Consider the following 20205-nt stretch of genomic DNA (forward strand, 5'->3'; position numbering starts at 1 on the left):
GGCAAAGGCTTCAATCCAATTGGATATCAAAATATACACATGAGGTCCCACACAGGGGACAATAGACATCATCTGTGACATACTGTATGTTTGAAGTACACATGAGTACTCACAGGATAGAGACCATTTAGATGCAATGATTACAGAAGTCTATATACACAATGTATACAAAAGTATGTGGACACCCCTTGAAATTAGTGGCTATTTCAGCCACACCCATTGCTGACAGGTGTATAAAATTGAGCACACAGCCAAGCAATCTCTGTAGACAAACACTGGCAGTAGAATGGCCTTAATGAAGAGCTCAGTGACTTTCAACATGGCACCGTCATAGGATGCCACCTTTCCAACAAGCCACTTCATCAAATTTCTGCCCTACTAGAGATTCCCCGGTCAACTGTAAGTGCTGTTATTGTGAAGTGGAAATGTCTAGGAGCAACAACAGCTCAGCCACAAAGTGTGGTAGGCCACACAAGTTCACAACACGGTTTCGCCGAGTGCTGAAGCACCTAGCTCGTAAAAATTGTCTGTCCTCAGTTGCAACACTCACTATCAAGTTCCAAACTCCCTTTGGATTTTAAACGTTTTTTATTTTATTTAGTTAAGTTACTGTTTTACATTTACATTCTTTATTTATTTATGTTATCTATTTATTTATTTTACCCCCGGAAGTTATCGTCCAACTCGTTTTTTTCCCGGATTAATCCAACATGGCTGCGTCCTTGTGATTTACGATACATATACAGTCCAGCTCCCCAAAAAATGAAAACATGCACGTAAAAGAAGTAATAAAGTGGAATGTACGGGTGTCTATGCTGTATGCTTTCGGAATATGGACAATGCTCGGCACATACGGATATTATCAGTACATGGGGCGCAATGAAGAAAAGTCTGGTAGGCTACTCGCGTCACAGCAGCTCAGCTAACGTTAGCTAACTAGCTAGCAGTCACAGCCTATCTAGGTAGCTATTTATCTAAATATCAATACCATAGCTACAGATCACATTATATTATGGACTGTTATTGGACAAAACTGCTAATGATTTCTAATGGAAGTGCTTCCAAAGGTTGACCATATTACATATCCTTGACCTTGTTATTGTTGATAAGCTCAAGGTAGACTTATATCAGCATTCAGCACAAATGTAACGTTACCTTTTATTAAATGACAAAATTGCATGTTTAGAAAATTCTGTGTTTCTTCATCTTATCATCCTGCAGTCAAAGAGAAGGAGGAACAACCTCCAAATCCTAGAGAATTGACTATCCAGAGTGCACACATGAAAACCACCATCGTCTACAAGGAAAACTTTGTTCCTTATTCTACAAGGGTCTACAATTTTGTCAGCTCGCTCAGTCGGGACTCTGCATCGGCTGACAGCCAAGACAATACAAAGTAATGGTGAAAAAGTTAAAGCTGTAATGAACTGATGCCATTGCCTGCCTAAGCTACCACATGTGTGATGTGTGTAGCAAAAATACTTAGGAATTAACACTGTAAATTGTACATTGAATATATCTCTGTGTAAAATACACTGACTGAAATTATTTGTCACTTGTACAATGATTTGAAATACCACAGTATCCCTCTGTTCGAGAACCCCTCTGCTAACCTAGAAACATTCTCTACCTACACTGTACACGGTCTCAATGCAAAGTGAGGACAACATCTGTCTGTTGAACTTCTAGATATGGCAGTGATAACCTGTCCGGTGCATTGCTGCTGTATTACATTCAGTCCAATCAGATTGTTGCAAACATCTGAAGTAGGAGCATAACTTTTATACAACTAGCAGAGTGTCTGACAGCTGGCCTATGCATGAATTTCAGCACTTCAAGATAAATCAATAAAACTTCTGTCAAATAAACTTAATTTGTAAATGAAGTGCAACTGCTAATGAAATGTTTGCTGTCGTCTGTGTTGATCACGGTAATGTAATATCCATTTATCTGAGGATGTCCTCTACACATTAGTCTGTTATGACCTGTGGATTGTGTCTGGATGATAAAATTGGGGGAGTACCAGTACCACTCACCACTTTTTAATTGGAGGCAACTGTTAGCAGTAAAATATTTGACAGTTGAAAATGTTATGATGTGAAGAGGGAATTCAACAACTCTTGGAGGGTAGTGAAAGTTGATTTAAAAAAAAAAAGACCTCTACTTGAAAAATAAATGACTGGATAAAATCAACGTGTCTCTACCTTTAGCTCAGTCAGCTCTTCTCTGTCCATTTCTTAACGATTGATTGGATTGGTTTTTACAGAGGGTAAAATGTTGGAGGCTTTAGAAAAATAAATATAAATTTATTTTCAAAACAGCCATGTATGGATTCAGTGACCAATCGCAATCTTGATACAAAACAAAATGTTGGTTCTCATGTAATTGGTTTTAAATTCCCATTGTGATTGTTCCCGTCCCTAAACCATTTTGAAATATATAAAAGCCTTCATCAATTTTTCATCTGACTATAAAACTAACCCGAGCACGAAGCAGTGGCTACACTATGCCGCTACTCAAATGTGATGATAGATCCTTGCAATGCTTTATTATGGTAAAATGTTTTTCACCCCATGCATTCCGGTGTTATTGAGGCTTTCTCTGAACTGATGGCTTCTACGGTTGTGGCTAAATGGAGTACAGCGCCATCTAGTTGTCATGTCAGGACAACTAGCATTTTAGCTAACCGTGACCTAATTCTCCTTACCTGCTGCATTAGTTATCCTAACTTGTTGCGTTTGTTCTCCTTGCCTGCTGCGTTAGTTCTCCTTACCTGCTATGTTAGTTCTCCTTACCTGCTGTGTTAGTTCTCCTTACCTGCTGCGTTAGTTCTCCTTACCTGCTGTGTTAGTTCTCCTTACCTGCTGTGTTAGTTCTCCTTGCCTGTTGTGTTAGTTCTCCTTACCTGCTATGTTAGTTATCCTTACCTGCTGTGTTAGTTCTCCTTACCTGCTGCATTAGTTCCCCTCACTTGCTGCGTTATTTTTCCTAACCTGCTATGTTAGTTCTCCTTACCTGCTGCGTTAGTTCTCCTTACCTGCTATGTTAGTTCTCCTTACCTGCTGCATTAGTTCTCCTTACCTGCTATGTTAGTTCTCCTTACCTGCTGCATTAGTTCTCCTTACCTGCTGCATTAGTTCTCCTTACCTGCTGCGTTAGTTCTCCTTACCTGCTATGTTAGTTCTCCTTACCTGCTGCATTAGTTCTCCTTACCTGCTGCATTAGTTCTCCTTACCTGCTGCATTAGTTCTCCTTACCTGCTGCATTAGTTCTCCTTACCTGCTGCGTTAGTTCTCCTTGCCTGCTGCGTTAGTTCTCCTTGCCTGCTGTGTTAGTTCTCCTTACCTGCTGCATTAGTTCTCCTTACCTGCTGCATTAGTTCTCCTTACCTGCTGCGTTAGTTCTCCTTACCTGCTGCATTAGTTCTCCTTACCTGCTGCATTAGTTCTCCTTACCTGCTGCGTTAGTTCTCCTTACCTGCTATGTTAGTTCTCCTTACCTGCTGCGTTAGTTCTCCTTACCTGCTATGTTAGTTATCCTTACCTGCTGCATTAGTTCTCCTTACCTGCTGCATTAGTTCTCCTTACCTGCTGCGTTAGTTCTCCTTACCTGCTATGTTAGTTCTCCTTACCTGCTGCATTAGTTCTCCTTACCTGCTATGTTAGTTATCCTTACCTGCTGCATTAGTTCTCCTTACCTGCTATGTTAGTTCTCCTTACCTGCTGCGTTAGTTCCCTACACTTGCTGCGTTATTTTTCCTAACCTGCTATGTTAGTTATCCTTACCTGCTGTGTTAGTTCTCCTTACCTGCTGCGTTAGTTCTCCTTACCTGCTATGTTAGTTATCCTTACCTGCTGCATTAGTTCTCCTTACCTGCTATGTTAGTTCTCCTTACCTGCTGCGTTAGTTCCCTACACTTGCTGCGTTATTTCTCCTAACCTGCTGCGTTAGTTCTCCTTACCTGCTGTGTTAATTCTCCTTACCTTCTGCGTTAGTTCCCCTCACTTGCTGCGTTAGTTCTCCTAACCTGCTGTGTTATTTCTCCTAGCCTGCTACGTAAAGTCACTTCTGTCCGTAGCTGAACTCCATCCACCTACAACCATAGAAGCCATCCGTTCCAGAGAAGCCATCAGTATCACCACAGCGGTACCTCAGACCCCCCCCCCCCCCCCCCCCAGGTCACCCTGCACTAGCGCTCGCTTTGTGTTCCAGCACCTCCTGATTTACAAATGAAGCACTGGATAAAGCAGATGCATCTTGAGCCCTACCACCAAGTAACTACTACTATTTTTTAATCTCTGATCAAGGTTAAAGGCTGATTAATAAAGATTGGAGAACACTTTGGGAGGGATCTTTTACCATTCCTCCATACAAAATATTTCCAAATCCTTGATATCCTTGTGTGTGCTTGGTGATATTGTCTTGCTGGAAGATCCATTTGTGGCCAAGTTTCAGCCTCCTGACAGAGGCAACCAGGTTTTTGGCTAAGATGTCCTGGTACTTGGTAAAGTTCATGATACCGTTGACATTAACAAGTGCCTCTAGACCAGTGGAACCAAAATAACCCCATAACATCCAAGATCCATCACCATATTTTACACTAGTTCTGAGTTACTTTTCAACACCAACACCACTACTGGTATGCGTGGCCAAAGAGGTCTATTGTCATGTCATCTGACCATAGCACCGGTTCCAATCCAAGTGCTAATGCTGTTTAGCAAACTCCAGGTGGTGCTATGGTCAGATGACATGAAAATAGGCTTAGTGTCATTATCCCCGCAAGAGGAGGGTGCTGGAGTATTGAAAACAAGGGTGCCATTTTGACCTCAATCTTTTATTTTAATACTTGTTCATTTTAAACAAAATAGTTCTCAATTGTATTAGTATAAAATAATTTTTAAAACTTGAGCATACAATATACACTAGCTCAGTATTTGTGTTATTTATTTTATACAGTCTTAATTTATGTCAATAATGTCAGTCCTGACTGTATATCCCTTTCATACACAGACCAAAATCACAATAATTTCCCCTTACATGCTTTTTTGTACCAGCTTTTTTTATATATCTGAAAGGGGTAAAATAACATGGTAAACTAAAAGCCACCTGAAGACCTGGTCATGATTCCTGTATTTTCACAGACCCTGTAACCAAAATACAGGTATCGGGTCTGTGTGAGTGGTGCTCTGCTTTTGTTCAGGTAAATTCATTAACACTTCCATTGTTTAACACCTCCCTAATTTGAAATGCAAACAGCCCTAATGGTTTAACAACAACAACTCACCCTTCCAATGTGCCAGTTACCCACTGATATGTACAGTTGAAGTCGGAAGTTTACATTTAAACTCAGTTTCTCACAATTCCTGACATTTAATCCAAGTAAAAATTACCTGTCTTAGGTCAGTAGGATCACCACTTTATTTTAAGAATGTGAAATGTCAGAATAATAGTAGAGAGAATTATTTCATTCATCACATTCCCAGTGGGTCAGAAGTTTACATACACTCAATTAGTATTTGGTAATGTTCCCTTTAAATTGTTTAACTTGGGTCAAACGTTTCAGGTAGCCTTCCACAATAAGTTGGGTGAATTTTGTCCCATTCCTCCTGACAGAACTGGTGTAACTGAGTCAGGTTTGTAGGCCTCCTTGCTCGCACACGCTTTTTCAGTTCTGCCCACAAATTTTCAATGGGATTGAGGTCAGGGATTTGTGATGGCCACTCCAATATCTTAACTTTGTTGTCCTTAAGCCATTTTGCCACAACTTTGGAAGTATGCTTGAGGTCATTGTCCATTTGGAAGACCCATTTGCGACCAAGCTTTTACTTCCTGACTGATGTCTTGAGATGTTGCTTCAATATATCCACCTAATTTTCATGCCTCATGTTGCCATCTATTTTGTGAAATTCACCAGCCCCTCCTGCAGCAAAGCACCCCCACAACATGTTGCTGCCACCCCGTGCTTCACGTGTGGGAGGGTGTTCTTCGGCTTGCAAGCCTCCCCCTTTATCCTCCAAATATAATGATGGTCATTATGGCCAAAGTTCTATTTTTGTTTCATCAGACCAGAGGACATTTCTCCAAAAAGTATGATGTTTGTCTCCATGTGCAGTTGCAAACCGTAGTCTGGCTTTTTTATGGCAGTTTTGGAGCAGTGGCTTCTTCCTTGCTGAGTGATATAGGACAAATTTTACTGTGGATATAGATACTTTTGCACCTGTTTCCTCCAGCATCTTCACAAGGTCCTTTGCTGTTTTTCTGGAATTTATTTGCACTTTTCGCACCAAAGTACGTTCATGTCTAGGAGACAGAACACGTCTCCTTCCTGAGCGGTATGACGGCTGTGTGGTCCCATGGTGTTTATACTTGCGTAAAATTGTTTGTACAGATGAACGTGGTACCTTCAGGCGTTTTGAAATTTCTCCCAAGGTTGAACCAGACTTGTGGAGGTCTACATTTCTTTCTGAGGTCTTGGCTGATTTCTTTTGATTTTCCCATGATGTCAAGCAAAGAGGCACTGAGTTTGAAGGTAGGCATTGAAATACATCAAATCAAATACATCAAATCAAATGTATTTATATAGCCCTTTGTACATCAGCTGATATCTCAAAGTGCTGTACAGAAACCCAGCCTAAAACCCCAAACAGCAAACAATGCAGGTGTAGAAGCACGGTGGCTAGGAAAAACTCCCTAGAAAGGCCAAAACCTAGGAAGAAACCTAGAGAGGAACCAGGCTGTGTGGGGTGGCCAGTCCTCTTCTGGCTGTGCCAGGTGGAGATTATAACAACAGATACACCTCCAAAATACATCCACAGATACACCTCCAAAATACATCCACAGATACACCTCCAAAATACATCCACAGATACATCTCCAAAATACATCCACAGATACACCTCCAAAATACATCCACAGATACACCTCCAAAATACATCCACAGATACACCTCCAATTGACTCAAATTATGTCAATTAGCCTATAGCCTATCAGAATCGTCTAAAGCCATTACATCATTTTCTGGAATTTTCCAAGTTGTTTGAAGGCACAGTCATCTTAGTGTATGTAAACTTCTGACCCACTGGAATTGTGATATAGTGAATTATAAGTGAAATAATCTGTCTGTAAACAATTGTTGTAAAAATTACTTGTGTCATGCACAAGGTAGATGTCCTAACCAACTTGCCAAAACTATAGTTTGTTAACAATAAATGTGTGGAGTGGTTGAAAAACGAGTTTTAATGACTCCCACCTAAGTGTATGTAAACTTCTGACTTCAACTGTATAAAAGGATACATTTTCTGCAAGAAAATAGTAAATAAGGCACTGTTTGAAAGGGGGTCAACATTGCCTTATATATATTTGATTTGTTTTCTATCGAAAATGGGTATTACAATGCCCTCCAGGAGTTGCTGAATTTCCTCTTAATTTTGCTCCAAAACTCATGCACCTTGGTGTGGAGAGCGAGGTAGTGACAGTGCTCACTTCCCTTTGAAAATGCTCATAATGACAGTACCGTAGGTTTTTGGGACAAATGTACAAAACACCAATTTAACCCCAGCAATCAGTACAGAAGGTATTTTTTCAGCACTTTGATGCTGTCTTATATGGTAGCAAAAGTGATCTACTGTACTCCCAACTGCTGCCGCTAGAGGCCTCTGACAACACAGCAAGGATTCATGGGAAGTATGACGTTTACGTCTGTGCACCGCTTCAATCTGATTCATTCTAGCGAGCGAGCTAATCAAAACAATGAAGGCAATCATTCAAAGAGTGACAACTGCCAGCGTGTCAGGTCAGTAACGCTATCTACTTGTAATTATTTTATTTCTATATCGCTCATGGTGTCAAAGAATGACAGTTCTTCACCGGTAGGCATGTTGCAGGCAGAAGGATTGCTAACGTTAGCTACGGTAGTTTGGTAGCCGCACGGCTATCCAATCAAATGTATTTATAAAACACTTTTTCAGTGGTGTATAGTAACTTACTTAAGTAAAAACACTTTAAAGTACTACCTATGTCGTTTTTGGCGTTATCTGTACTTTGCTATTTTATATTTTTGACAATTTTTACTTTCACTTCTACATTCCTAAAGAGGATAATGTACAATTTACTCCATACATTTTCCCTGACACCCACAAACAGTCAAAACATTTTGACAGAAAAATGGCTCAATTTAAACAGTTAGTTGGTGATCAGAATAACATTCCTGGTCATCTCTACTGTACTGCCTCTGACTCCCTACTGTGAACACAAATGTTTATTTTGTAAATTATGTCTGAGTGTTGGAGTGTGCCCATGGCTATCCGTAAATAAAATGAAACAAGATAATTGTGCCGTGTGTTGTGCTTAATATAAGGAATCTGAAATGATTGACTTTTACTTTTAATACTTAAGTATATTTAAAACCACACACTTTTGGACTTTTACTCAAGTAGTATTTTACTGGGAGATTTTGACTTGAATAATTTTCTATTAAGAGTATATTTACATTTACTCAAGTATGACAATCGGGTACTTTTTCCACCACTGCCCATTTTACATCAGCAGATGTCACAACGTGCTTCTACAGAAACCCAGCCTAAAACTGGAACCTAGGAAGAAACCTAGAGAGGAACCAGTATCTGAGGGGCGGCCAGTCCTCTTCTGGCTGTGCCAGATGGAGATTATAAGAGTACATGGCCATTAAGTCTAGATCATTCTTCAAGATGTTCAAACGTTCATAGATGACCAGCAGGGTCAAATAATAATCACAGTGGTTATAGAGGGTGCAACAGGTCAGCACCTGTAAATGTCAATCACACTTTTTTAGAGCCTGACTAAAGTAGCTATATGCCATGCTGAATTGCCCCAATATGTATTGATGTGTGCACTGACATGTCCAACGACTATTCCAAATGCTGGCATTATGGTAATCACACTAAAAGTGCGTGTTACTAGTTACCACAGCTACAAAATCCCAACCCTGCCTATTTATACAATTTCTCTGCATCAAATGTGATTTGAAACCTAACATTAACCACACTGTTAACCTCATTGAATCTCCAAGGTACTGTACTGTACTATAGCAGCCTACTACTACTTGCAAGACTGTCAGTGTGTGCTAGATTAACCACACTTTTTGAGGAGGATGTGTCTGACACTGAATAATGAAAAGGACAATTATTTTATTGATTTGATAATTCTGTCCTGTGTTGTCACAGTGGGAGAGGTGCCCATCAGCTCAATAGGCAGAGGACTGTGTGTGTTGCTGGGTATATCCATGGAGGACACACAGAAGGATGTTGACTACATGTGAGTGTGGGTTAATTCAGTCACAAAACATGGTCTTTGCACTATGGTACTGTAGCCCTTCTCCTACATAGGCAGGGCATAAGGGCCAGGTCAGGTTCATATCAGTAATAGGAATTTGTAAGACAAGCATTCACATAGAGCTATTATTTTGTATTTAGCCCAATAAGTTTGGAACATCTGCACAAAATACTTGCTCACTCCTATAGCCATCTCCTTTGTGTCCCCAACACATAAATATTCAAATAAATCAATTCTATATTTCAATTCTACGCCCCAACATTAATTTCTTTGCTTCTCAGGGTTCGTAAGATCCTCAACCTGCGTCTGTTTGACGATGAGAACGGCCGGGCGTGGAGCAAAAGCGTCATGGACAAGGAATATGAAGTCCTGTGTGTCAGTCAGTTCACTCTGCAGTGCATACTAAAGGGTAACAAGCCAGACTTCCATGCTGCCATGCCTGCAGAGCTGTCCCAGCCCTTCTATAATAACATCCTGGAACACCTGAGGAGCACCTACAAGCCGGAGATGATCAAAGGTGGGTGAACACACAGGACTAAATAGAAAAACGATATTACTATGGGTGGACATCAATGACTGACACTGCAGGCCTACAGTCTGCTAAATACGCGCTAGGCCTCTATCAGCTGCTTTCACTCTATTACGAGCTACTAAACAAGCCTGAGATGATCAAAGGTGGGTAGCCTAGTGGTTAGAGCGTTGGTACAGTAACCGACAGGTTCCTTGTTCGAAACCCAGAGCTGACATGGTGTGAAAATCGTCCGTTCTGCCCTTGAGCAAGGCAGTTAACAACTGAAGACACATTTCAGTTGAATGCATTGAGTTATACAACTGACGTGGTGTCCGTTTTCCCTCTAACCTGCATACAGCTCCCATCTGACTGCCGCGCAGACGAAATAGCCGTCCAGCCAGAGAAGCATGAGTTTGAACTTCACTCACCTTTCTTGAGTTTACCCCTTTAGTTAACACTATCAACATTTCGCTCTACTGTGGGAGTTGTGATCGAATCAATGCAATCTTAACCAATTTCAATGTAACATACCGACATAAAACAAACTATTCAAGACTTGGTATGCACAACTAACTGTGCAAGATATTTTCTTGTAGGCAGAGCACATTGGAGTAGGATTGTAAAGTATTGACAGGTAAGACTATAGTATTGACAGGCAGGTACTCTACACAGACCTATATGCAAATAACCATTGCAATATATGGATCTGTGTCTCTCACTTTGAGCTGGACTGTATTTAGGCTACAGTATGAGCGGTCGTGAATAGATGCACTTTTGTTCATATTCTTTGCTAGTTAGTGAGTTATTAGCCCAGTTATAGCTCATTTCTAGTCAACAATGGGGGAGTGTTTGCTTCCTACAAGAGCACAAAACGTGTACATTTCTAGACATCTTTGAAAACGTGTCAGGTAAATAGCTTTTTAGGTCTTAGGGTCAGTGTTGTATTTAGTGTTTTTTTTTTCAAAAGTCTCATGGAATGTAGGTGTACATTGAACACCACACATTGGCTGCTACTGTAGGCTGAATGATAGAACAGCTATTTCTGTGTTCAAATGTTATTGGATGCATTTTTCTCCATTGTTTTTGATGGTAGGTCACTCGGGTAGGCCAACATTATGATAAAATAGCCACAGTAGCCTACTTGACCACTCTTACAACTGTAACTTAAAGCAGGTACAACCTCAGTGTTCACAGTAAACGCGCGCCGGAAGTTGCACAGAATTTTCACAACCTTCAAGTTTGCTCTCAGCCGTTCCTTAAATTTGCTCAGTGCCCCAGAGAATTTGAGGGAACATTGCTAGGTATCCCATTTCCTTTCCTCACTATTGAGTTGAACCAAGCTGAGATGTGTGCTGTGCTGACCTGGTTACGCTTCCACTTTAGTTGCTGGAACCATGCTGGAAAGGACAATGTGAACAGATAATATCAGAGCCAGCACTATAGGTCGGGTCAGCGCCATGGTGTGAAAAGGGTACAATAACACAGTAGGCTACACAAGCACTAGGCCTATACAGGGTGTACAAAACATTAGGAACACCTCTTTACATCACAGACTGACCAGCTGAATCCAGGTGAAAGCTATGATCCCTTATTGATATATATTGTATATGAAGGGAAGGAGACAAGTTAGAGAAGGATTTTTAAGCCTTGAGACAATTGAGACATGGATTGTGGATGTGTGCCATTCAGAGGGTGAATGGACAAGACAAAGATTTAAGTGTCTTTGAACAGGGTATGGTAGTAGGTGCCAGGCGCACTGGTTTGTGTCAATAACGGCAACGCTGCTGGGTTTTCCACACTCACCTGTTTCCTGTGAGTATCAAGAATGGTCCACCACCCAAAGGACATCCAACCAACTTGACACAACTGCATTGGGGTCAACATGGGCCAGCATCCCTGTGGAATGCTTTCGACACCTTATAGAATCCATACCCCGACAAATTGAGGCTGTTCTGAGGGAAAGGGGAGAAGGTGTTCCTAATGTTTGTTATACTCAGTATATATTGCAATATCACTATATCTATACTGGGCTGAGTTGGGCTGGGTGAGCGAGACACTGCAAGATGAGCCATATATATAGTTTTTAAAATAGACTGCTATTGTACAGAATTTCACATCCAGTGACCCAAAAGTGTCGAGGACACTTTGCTGTGTAGGCAGTTTGTGGGCAGAGAGAAATTAAGTGTCATAAGACACTCCAGATAGGAAAAGCCTAAACGAAGAGATCATTTTGATACCTAATAGTCACTATTATCTTGGTTATTTAATAGATGGTAAAAGGATCGGCATTCTGCTAAGTGTGTGGTTTTAATATTTAATAGCATTGGGTCAATGTTTTGCTCAATCATGGTTATGATGGATTGCAAAAGGTCATTTGTTCAAGCAAAAAGGTGAAGCTAAACTGAACAAAAATCTAAACGCAACCATTTCAAAGATTTTACTGAGTTACAGTTCATATAAGGAAATCAGTCAATTAAAATAAATTCATTAGGCCCTAATCTATGGATTTCACATGACTGGGAAGGGGTGCAACCATGGGTGGGCATAGGCCCACCCACTTGGCAACCAGGCCCAGCCAATCAGAAGGAGTTTTTCCCCACAAAGGGGTATTAGTACAGACATAGATACTCCTCACCAACCTCCCTCAGAAGCCAGATGTGGAGGTGATATGCAGTTTTGACGCCGGTTGGGTGCACTGCCAAATTCTCTAAAATGACGTTGGAGGCAGCTTATGTTAGAGAAATGAACATTCAATTATCTGGCAACAGCTCTGGTGGACATTCCTGCAGTCAGCATGCCAATTGCACGCTACCTCAAAACTTGAGACATCTGTGGCATTGTGTTGTGTGACAATTTTAAAGTGGCCTTTTATTGTCCTCAGCACAAGGTGCACCTGTGTAATGATCATGCAGTTTAATCAGCTTCTTGATATGCCACACCTGTCAGGTGGATGGATTATATTGGCGAAGGAGAAATGCTCTCTAACAGGAATCCAATAAATTTGTGAACAAAATTTGAGAGAAATGTTTGCTTTTTGTGCGCATGGAAAATCTCTGGTATATTTTTTATTTCAGCTCATGAAACATGGGACCAACACTTTACATTTGATTTTTGTTCAGTCTAATTGATAGCCTAAGGTCAATATCACAAACACCTGGAGAACTATAGTGAATAGAAGGGTTGCTGTTCACAGCCTGGGGAATTGAGACACTAGCTTAAGGCTTGACCAGGATTAGGGTTGATAAGCCAATGCACTCCTAAGTGAAACAGCCTAGACTACAGGGTCACATGCAGTAGCCTTTATCCTTAAGGCCACTCAAGACTTGACTCCTGACCTGAAAGGCTCGGAATCAGTTGGAACGCCTGCTTTCCTGTTGAAACAGAGGTTACATACATCGGCCTTTAAGGTCATAGTTCACAGTGCAAAGGTTATGGTGGTTCCACACATCTACATAGGGGGTGGGTTTGTCAGGCCATGTTTAGTGGTGAATTGGGTCTATAAGGTCGTTGGGCACAGCATAGAAATAAACAGTGTTATATTTAATTATATGGGTCACAGTGCAAGGGTTATGGCGGTTCCACATTGGGGTGGTTTTCTTTTATCAGGTCGTAGTTGGTGATGGTGTTTGGTGGGGAATTGGTTCAAGCCACCGGGGAGAAGGTGTAGTGGAGGAACTCTGTGTCCCTGCTTGTAGTGGGACGCAAGCTCTCTAATTAGTCTTCTCACTGCCAAGGCCCAATCCCCTGAGTGGGAGAAACGAGATGATTCGGCGCTTTTTAGAACACACCACCCAGCCACCGGTTTCATGGGCAGATGATGTAATAAATCGAAACATACCTGGACCATTTTAAGTATAAACTTCCTGTCTTATTGTATCTTAACACCCTCTACCCCCATGTCCCTGTTGTACTGAGATGCCACCTGCTTATAAATCATTGATATAGAATAATGTGCACAATAAGCAAACTGCAGTGGCTGTTACTGGATGGAAACGTTGAGTGGTGTCATTTATATGGGCCTATTTAGATGTATTAAGGTTAAGCTTAATACATTAATTGTCTTTGTTTTTTGTTTTGTTTTTAGACGGGCAGTTTGGGGCCTACATGCAGGTTCACATTCAGAATGACGGACCAGTCACCATCGAACTGGTGTCTCCTTCTGCTCCCATGGACCCCAAACAGGTACAGTTGTTGTTGTTGATGCTGTTGATTTCTGCAAGCATGGAGTTGGCTCATGTTGTATGATGGTGTCATATTGCGAAGTCTCCCTTTAGGCTGTGTATTGCTAGACTATATTTGTTCTAAGTAGTTCAGACTTTCTCTCAGCACTCACTGTCTATCCTGCTATCCTCCAGCAGATGGTGCTGCAGGCCTAACTTCTTGTAGTAACAGATGGAGAATGGACCATGATCAACAAGCAAAGCTGCACTATTGCTTTTCTTAGTGCAGTATTAGTCAACCTCTGGTCCATGGACCGGCACCGCTCCCTGAGATGTGGCTTACTGGTCCCTGAGATAGCTGTCAGACATTTAGTTGGTCAGTTTTCTGTTGTAATTTTAGTCCCTGGCTTCAAGGAGGTGAACCATAGATTTGCTGGTCCCTGACACAAAAACCAATCCTGATACCGTAGATGTGTACTGATTATCCCATGAATCTGTCCTGCTCTGTCCCAGCACCCCTCTGGCCTAGCTGAAAGACCACTGATTGACCAAAACACACTCTGAAAGGTTTGAGTTGTCATGTGTCGGAAGTGTGTGTGTGGGGGCGACATAACATATGATTGGCAGGCCAGGGCGAGGTGGGGGTCGCCACCGCATGGGTGCCCCCGCTCTCCCCACAGGGATCGGTTGACTCCTGAGTCACTGTGCACTCTGTTACCATGACGACGGCCTCTGCAGGTGGCGACTCAGGCCATGCTGGCTAAGAAATATATTTGAATGTAGAATAATGATTTATGAGTTCTGATGTGTAGCCTAAGTAGTGACAAGTTCACCCACAATGTTATATTAATAATGGATGTCCTCTCTTAGGCCAGTGTCCTGGCCCTAGATTAAGCTCTGTCCTGGACTATAAAGCATGCTCATTCTAAATTCTCCATTGAACATGCTTTCAGGACTAGGCTTAATCCTGATCCAAGAAACCGGCCCTTAATGTATTACTTGGGCATCTGTTTTTGAATGGTAAACTATGTTAAAAGTCATTTCAGGTCATTTTAAGTGTATTTTAGGCAACGTATCCATCTTTAAACATGACAAATGGATAACCGTTGGGTAACACTGCTGATTCCACAGTATCTCCCAGTCCTGTTGTGTAACACAGAGGGATTTGAAGGAGCAAAAGCCTTGATGAATGTGTTACGCCACCACATCTACTTGAAGACATCGCGCTATGATCCAAACTTCTAGCAGAAAGCAGTCAGGTCCACTCCAAACCGCACCAGCCATGAGGGAGTAGGGACATCCCTCCCTGCTTCTCCTAAACCGTCCGCTTCACATTGTATTTTATTCAAATCAAACTTTTTGTCACATGCGCCAAATACAAGTGTAGACCTTACCGTGAAGTGCTTACTTACAAGTGTAGACCTTACCGTGAAGTGCTTACTTACAAGTGTAGACCTTACCGTGAAGTGCTTACTTACAAGTGTAGACCTTACCGTGAATTGCTTACTTACAAGTGTAGACCTTACCGTGAAGTGCTTACTTACAAGCCCTTAACCAACTGCAGTTCAAGAAGAGTTAAGAAAATATATATACCAAATAAACTAAAGTAAAAAATTATAGAAAGTAACACAATAAAATAACAATATCGAGGCTATATACAGAGTGTACCGGTATCGAGTCAATGTTTGGGGGTACAGTGAGTCATTTGAAATGGTAGTGTTTTAGTTATTTGTGAATTGTTGAAGACTTCCTGAATGAGATTCCAGTCACTTCTGTGTGTGCATGCGTGGTCTTTGTGTGTGTAAACTTGGCTGACTGCTCGTGTCCAATGGATGTAAGCGGCAGTCCTCAGAATTTTAATCCTGTCTGTTTTGGATGTTGTTGTTTAGTTAGAGGGGTGTATGCCAAGGCTGAGAGGATCACCAGTCAACTTGGGGAGCAGCTTAAACACACACACACACACACTTTCCATGAATCGGAAGCTTTATCGGATCCTAGGAGAGGGACAGAGCCTAGAAAACAATACCATTAAGTCAAGTTATCCTGTTTCTATTGTTCTGTGAAAGTAATTTTGAATACGAAACAGTGGTCTTAATTACTGAAATGTCATGTGATCTTTTTTATTGGGGGTCTTCAAAGCAACACAACACCCTGGGTAAGATGGTATCATTGCTTGCTAGCTAGCTAACCCCGATGGAGTTTGTACAGGGATAGCTAGATACATGGTGTTTTTTAAATGTCTTATTCCCTTTAAATAATTAAGAGTTTGTGGGATGTTGTGGCTTTAGCATGACATTTAAGGCATAAATATTTCCTGTGGCGCTCATGAAAGTTTTAGCATGTATGTTTACAAACCTTTTCAGGGATAGTTGTGTACCTTTTTTAGTGTAGGGTGGTTGTTTAATGTTCATTGAGCAGAACAGAGATAGCTGCTACAGTAGATTCCTCAGAGAGGAGTTCAATAGATAAGCCTCGCAGCTAACCGTAGATGGTGAGTGAATGGGAAGATGATTCGGCTCTTTCTGAGTGTGACAGCTTTATATTGTGAAGACAGTTAATGCTACTTCGAAATGGTCATGTCTTCCGGAAATAGCGGCACAGTGAAACAAAGCTCTGGTGTTTATTTCTCTTTCTTCTGCCCTTTTCATCTTCTCTTTTCTTGTTTTTATGTAGCCAAGTATTTGGTACAGTTATACATAGCTAGGTCCCTGGGTTTCTCTTGGGCACGCGACTTGACCAGTAAAAACAGGTCACGTGACCACGAACAACTCAGGCCCCTACTAACGCATTAGATCAATCCAAGTTTTGTCCTTCTCTTTTTAACCCGTTACTGACGGCCCCCCCTCAGCTCGCTAAACAGGAGAAACAGCAGCAGAGGAAAGAGAAGCAGCGCTCTAAAGGACCCTCGGAGTCGGGGAGAGAGAGGGCCGCCCCGCGCCCCAGAGCCCAGGACCCTAACGCCAGCAGTGGAGCAGACGGAGACGTGTCGTCAGAGAGGGAGACCTAGGGCAGCACGGTGAGCCTGGAGTCACCCAACCTGCTGTGCTGGTAGTGCTGTATTCCTTTTCTAAAAAAATTACAAATAAATAACCAATGAAGTTGTCCTCTGTTTTGGAGAGTTGATGTTAGGTCAGAGTAGTGGTATCTAGTACTGTATGCATCTGCTACAAAACGCTTGACGTCACTGGTCCTTTATCTCAGCTTCTGGATTTCCTCTCTGTTTATTGCACACAATCATGGATGAAATAGAACCACTTCAATCCACATTGGTGTATGTTGTACTGCACATGGTCCTTGGTCGCTCCATGTTATTGTTGACATTGTAGTGAAATCCAGGAGGAGACTGTTTCTTATACAAGTGTTCAGATCTCCGGATTAGAGGGCTCTGCTCTTATTCATCCCTAGCGTTTTGTTTGTTTACTAAAAACAGGGAAGTGGAGTCACTGAGTTAGTCCGTCAGCCCGCCCCTGCTTGCTTGCGCGAGCGAGCCTGTGGTGTGGTGTGGTCGCGCCTACGCCTTACTGTGTTTGGGTCAAAAATGCAGTGACCCGTGGTGGAGTTGGTGTGGCTTCGGAGTGAACACACCACCACACGACGTCACTACTGGGTGACGTATCCTCTCTTTCATAACCATGCACATACCCACATCATGCATGCGCACACACATTATACACACATACACACACAATGTATGTAATTTAGAGAGACAACACACACACTCCATGTCCCTCATGGCTCTTCGTACTCAGCCTCCGGCGGTATCCCAGACTCCCCGGTGGTGAGGACACTACTCCCCTCACTTTATTAGACAAAAAGAGAGAAGGAGACGGGAGAGAGGGGGGCAGGCTGGGTAAATATGCAAGACATCAGCAAGGCCTCCCCGAGATGGTTGCATAAGGCCACTTTGTCTGACGGAGGGAGGGAGGGAGGGAGGGAGGGAGGGAGGGAGGGAGGGAGGGAGGGAGGGAGGGAGGGAGGGAGGGAGGGAGGGGCGAGAGAGAGATTGAGAGTTGTTTTCATTTTTCACTTTCGGGGGGGAATGCAAAGGCAGCAGTTCTCTGTGTGATAAGCGAGCTCAGACTTGAAGGTAGAGAAATGCTCACTCTCCTCCTCATTGCTTCCTTTCCTCTCCTTTCCTCTCGCTTTCTCAGTTCCGTCGCTTCATTTTTTTTTTTAAAGGGGGGGGAACTTTGTCTCCCTGAGGTTTGCTTACTATGACTTAAACATGAGCAGTGTGCACCACTGTGTGTGTCTCAGAATGATTAGAGTCATTTTGTGACAAGTCTTCGGCCTATCTTCCCTCACTTCCTTCCTGCAATGTTCTATTTAAATGAAGTGTTCTTGTGGTTCTGTTACTGCAAGAATCCCCCTGCTCTCAATACTACAACGACTGCTCTTTACACGGCCACCACTCCTACTAATGCTACTGTGTCCAATGCTACTGTGTCCAATGCTACTGTGTCCAATGCTACTGTGTCTAATGGTACTATGCCTTAATACTACTAACAGTCTACACAAGTTGCTCTGGATAATGGTATGTGCTAATTGATGTTCTATATATGAATATACTGATAACGATGTGCGTTGCTGCTTATAGATTTACCATATTGATGATGGGAGGAGCCCAGTCGGCCAAAATGGACTTCATCTGCAGAGACTGTGAGATGTGACTCTGGACTGTCCTCCTGGAAGAACGTATGGGCCTCTTCCTCTCCATCTTTCTCTACAACATTGGCAGTCTCTGCCTTGTACCCTCTCTGCCACTGTCTTCCTCTACTCAAAGACAAGGGACCTTCCACCCCAAAATCCAAAGGCACCTATGACAGAGAGGGGTAGTGGCATCACAAGATGGAGATGTCGGACAATCTCTCACCTTACTTTTGTAGTTCTTGTCTTAATAAGGACAACACATTTGATATTTATGAATGTTGTGAACACGATATGTTATACTGCTGTTTAGTGAATTTGAATGTAAATGTGGTCATTTTTATAAAAGAAGACATGGTGTGTGGACCTATCCTGTGTTTGTTGTCTGTGTGTGAGTGCGTACATGCTCTATCCTTGTTCTTGGATGGTCTGAGGGAGGAACACACCTACCTTCCCATTGAACACAAATACCTTCAAAACTCCAGTATTTAGTTGACAGAGCATCTATTCCTGGCCTACAGGAACTGCTGTGCCCTCGCAGCGTGACGTTGTGCTGGGATGAGATTTCTCTCCATGTTTATTTCTGGTTGAGAACAGAACAGGAGGAAACTGAGAAACAACGTCATGCTCTGGAGATATCATATGAGGAGAAGACAAGACATGACCCAAATATGTCTGGATCTACTGTGGTTTTTAGGGGGCTCTACACTCCAAACAGTAGACAGCCCCGACCTATGTTTCATCACAACAGGGAAAGTGACTGCTGGATTATGGATGTAGATACCAACCAAGACAGTACAGCAGAAGTGATGAAAGCCATTTTGATTTTAGTGGTGCATAGTTGAGACTGTGTGGGTTCCATGTGTATATTGGGGTCCCTACTGGCAATGACTCATTGGGGGGGGGGGGGGGGGGGATTCTACAGTTTGTGTGTGAGTTGTTCCGTCTTTGATAGTGTTTCATTGTGGATCTCAGTACTGTACTACAAGTGTGCACTTCCGTGCGTGTATCATCTTCCAGGCCTTTGGAGCTGTGTCTGGGCGCGGTGTCAGTTCAGTTGGACATGGGAAAGTGGGTTAAATTCCAGGCATTCTGCTACATCTGAGACTGCTACAGCGTTTGGGATTGTCTGTTTCTGTCTGAGGCTTTATCTTGCCTCTCATGTGTAAGCCAGTCTCTTGCCAAACCCCACTGGCTATGGAAAAACAATTTAACTGGATTTAATTTGTTGCCCCCCCCCCCCCCCCCCACACACACACACCACTTCCCTTCCTCTCCCTCTCTTTTCTTTTGTGCACCTCTGAGACTTTGGGAATTAATCTTATTTAGTATACTAAATAACTCCATGCCCGGGTTGAGTGCAGGATTCCTCCCTACAGGTTATAGGCAATCGTCCATTTCAGGTGTGTTTTTTTGCACAAAACCAAATCTGGGTCGCAATGGACAGTTTGGTTGTGTGTGATGTCTGGCTTTTGTTTCTCATGTATTTTCTCGTGACAGTACAATGGCATACTTCCTTCTGTGGTCAGGTAGCTTATAAGATGCTAGTGTGAGAGGACAAACCTTCTAAGACATAAA

General features: G+C 42.4%; 1 protein-coding gene and 1 long non-coding RNA gene across 3 annotated transcripts; both read left to right on the forward strand.

Annotated features, from left to right (window-relative positions):
* The first annotated feature begins 675 nt into the window (after positions 1 to 675).
* On the forward strand, positions 676 to 2193 carry LOC109877969 (uncharacterized). The gene is made up of 2 exons (XR_002253310.2): positions 676 to 894; positions 1222 to 2193. It is a non-coding gene; the product is annotated as an uncharacterized LOC109877969 (long non-coding RNA).
* A 5457-nt stretch (positions 2194 to 7650) lies between these two features.
* On the forward strand, positions 7651 to 18997 carry LOC109877975 (D-aminoacyl-tRNA deacylase 1). Of its 2 annotated transcripts, none has more exons than XM_020470213.2 (6): positions 7651 to 7792; positions 9201 to 9291; positions 9591 to 9826; positions 13905 to 14002; positions 16829 to 17028; positions 18578 to 18997. In XM_020470213.2, the coding sequence occupies exons 1-5, from the start codon at positions 7750 to 7752 to the stop codon at positions 16985 to 16987; spliced, it is 627 nt and encodes a 208-aa protein (XP_020325802.1). In that variant the 5' UTR covers positions 7651 to 7749; the 3' UTR covers positions 16988 to 17028; positions 18578 to 18997. The 2 variants fall into 2 exon arrangements, with proteins under 2 accessions (XP_020325802.1, XP_020325803.1); XM_020470214.2 differs by having other exon boundaries at positions 16829 to 16996.
* The last annotated feature ends 1208 nt before the right edge of the window (positions 18998 to 20205 follow it).

Source organism: Oncorhynchus kisutch, linkage group LG20 (assembly GCF_002021735.2).
Source record: "Oncorhynchus kisutch isolate 150728-3 linkage group LG20, Okis_V2, whole genome shotgun sequence".
Lineage (NCBI taxonomy): Eukaryota > Metazoa > Chordata > Actinopteri > Salmoniformes > Salmonidae > Oncorhynchus > Oncorhynchus kisutch.

Bases quoted from the DNA above. Each gene is read 5' to 3' on its own strand.
- LOC109877975 (XM_020470213.2), top strand. From the start codon at position 7,750: ATGAAGGCAATCATTCAAAGAGTGACAACTGCCAGCGTGTCAG. The intron at 7,793-9,200 runs GTCAGTAACGCT...GTGTTGTCACAG, and splicing joins GACAACTGCCAGCGTGTCAG to TGGGAGAGGTGCCCATCAGC. The intron at 9,827-13,904 runs GTGGGTGAACAC...TTTTGTTTTTAG, and splicing joins CAAGCCGGAGATGATCAAAG to ACGGGCAGTTTGGGGCCTAC.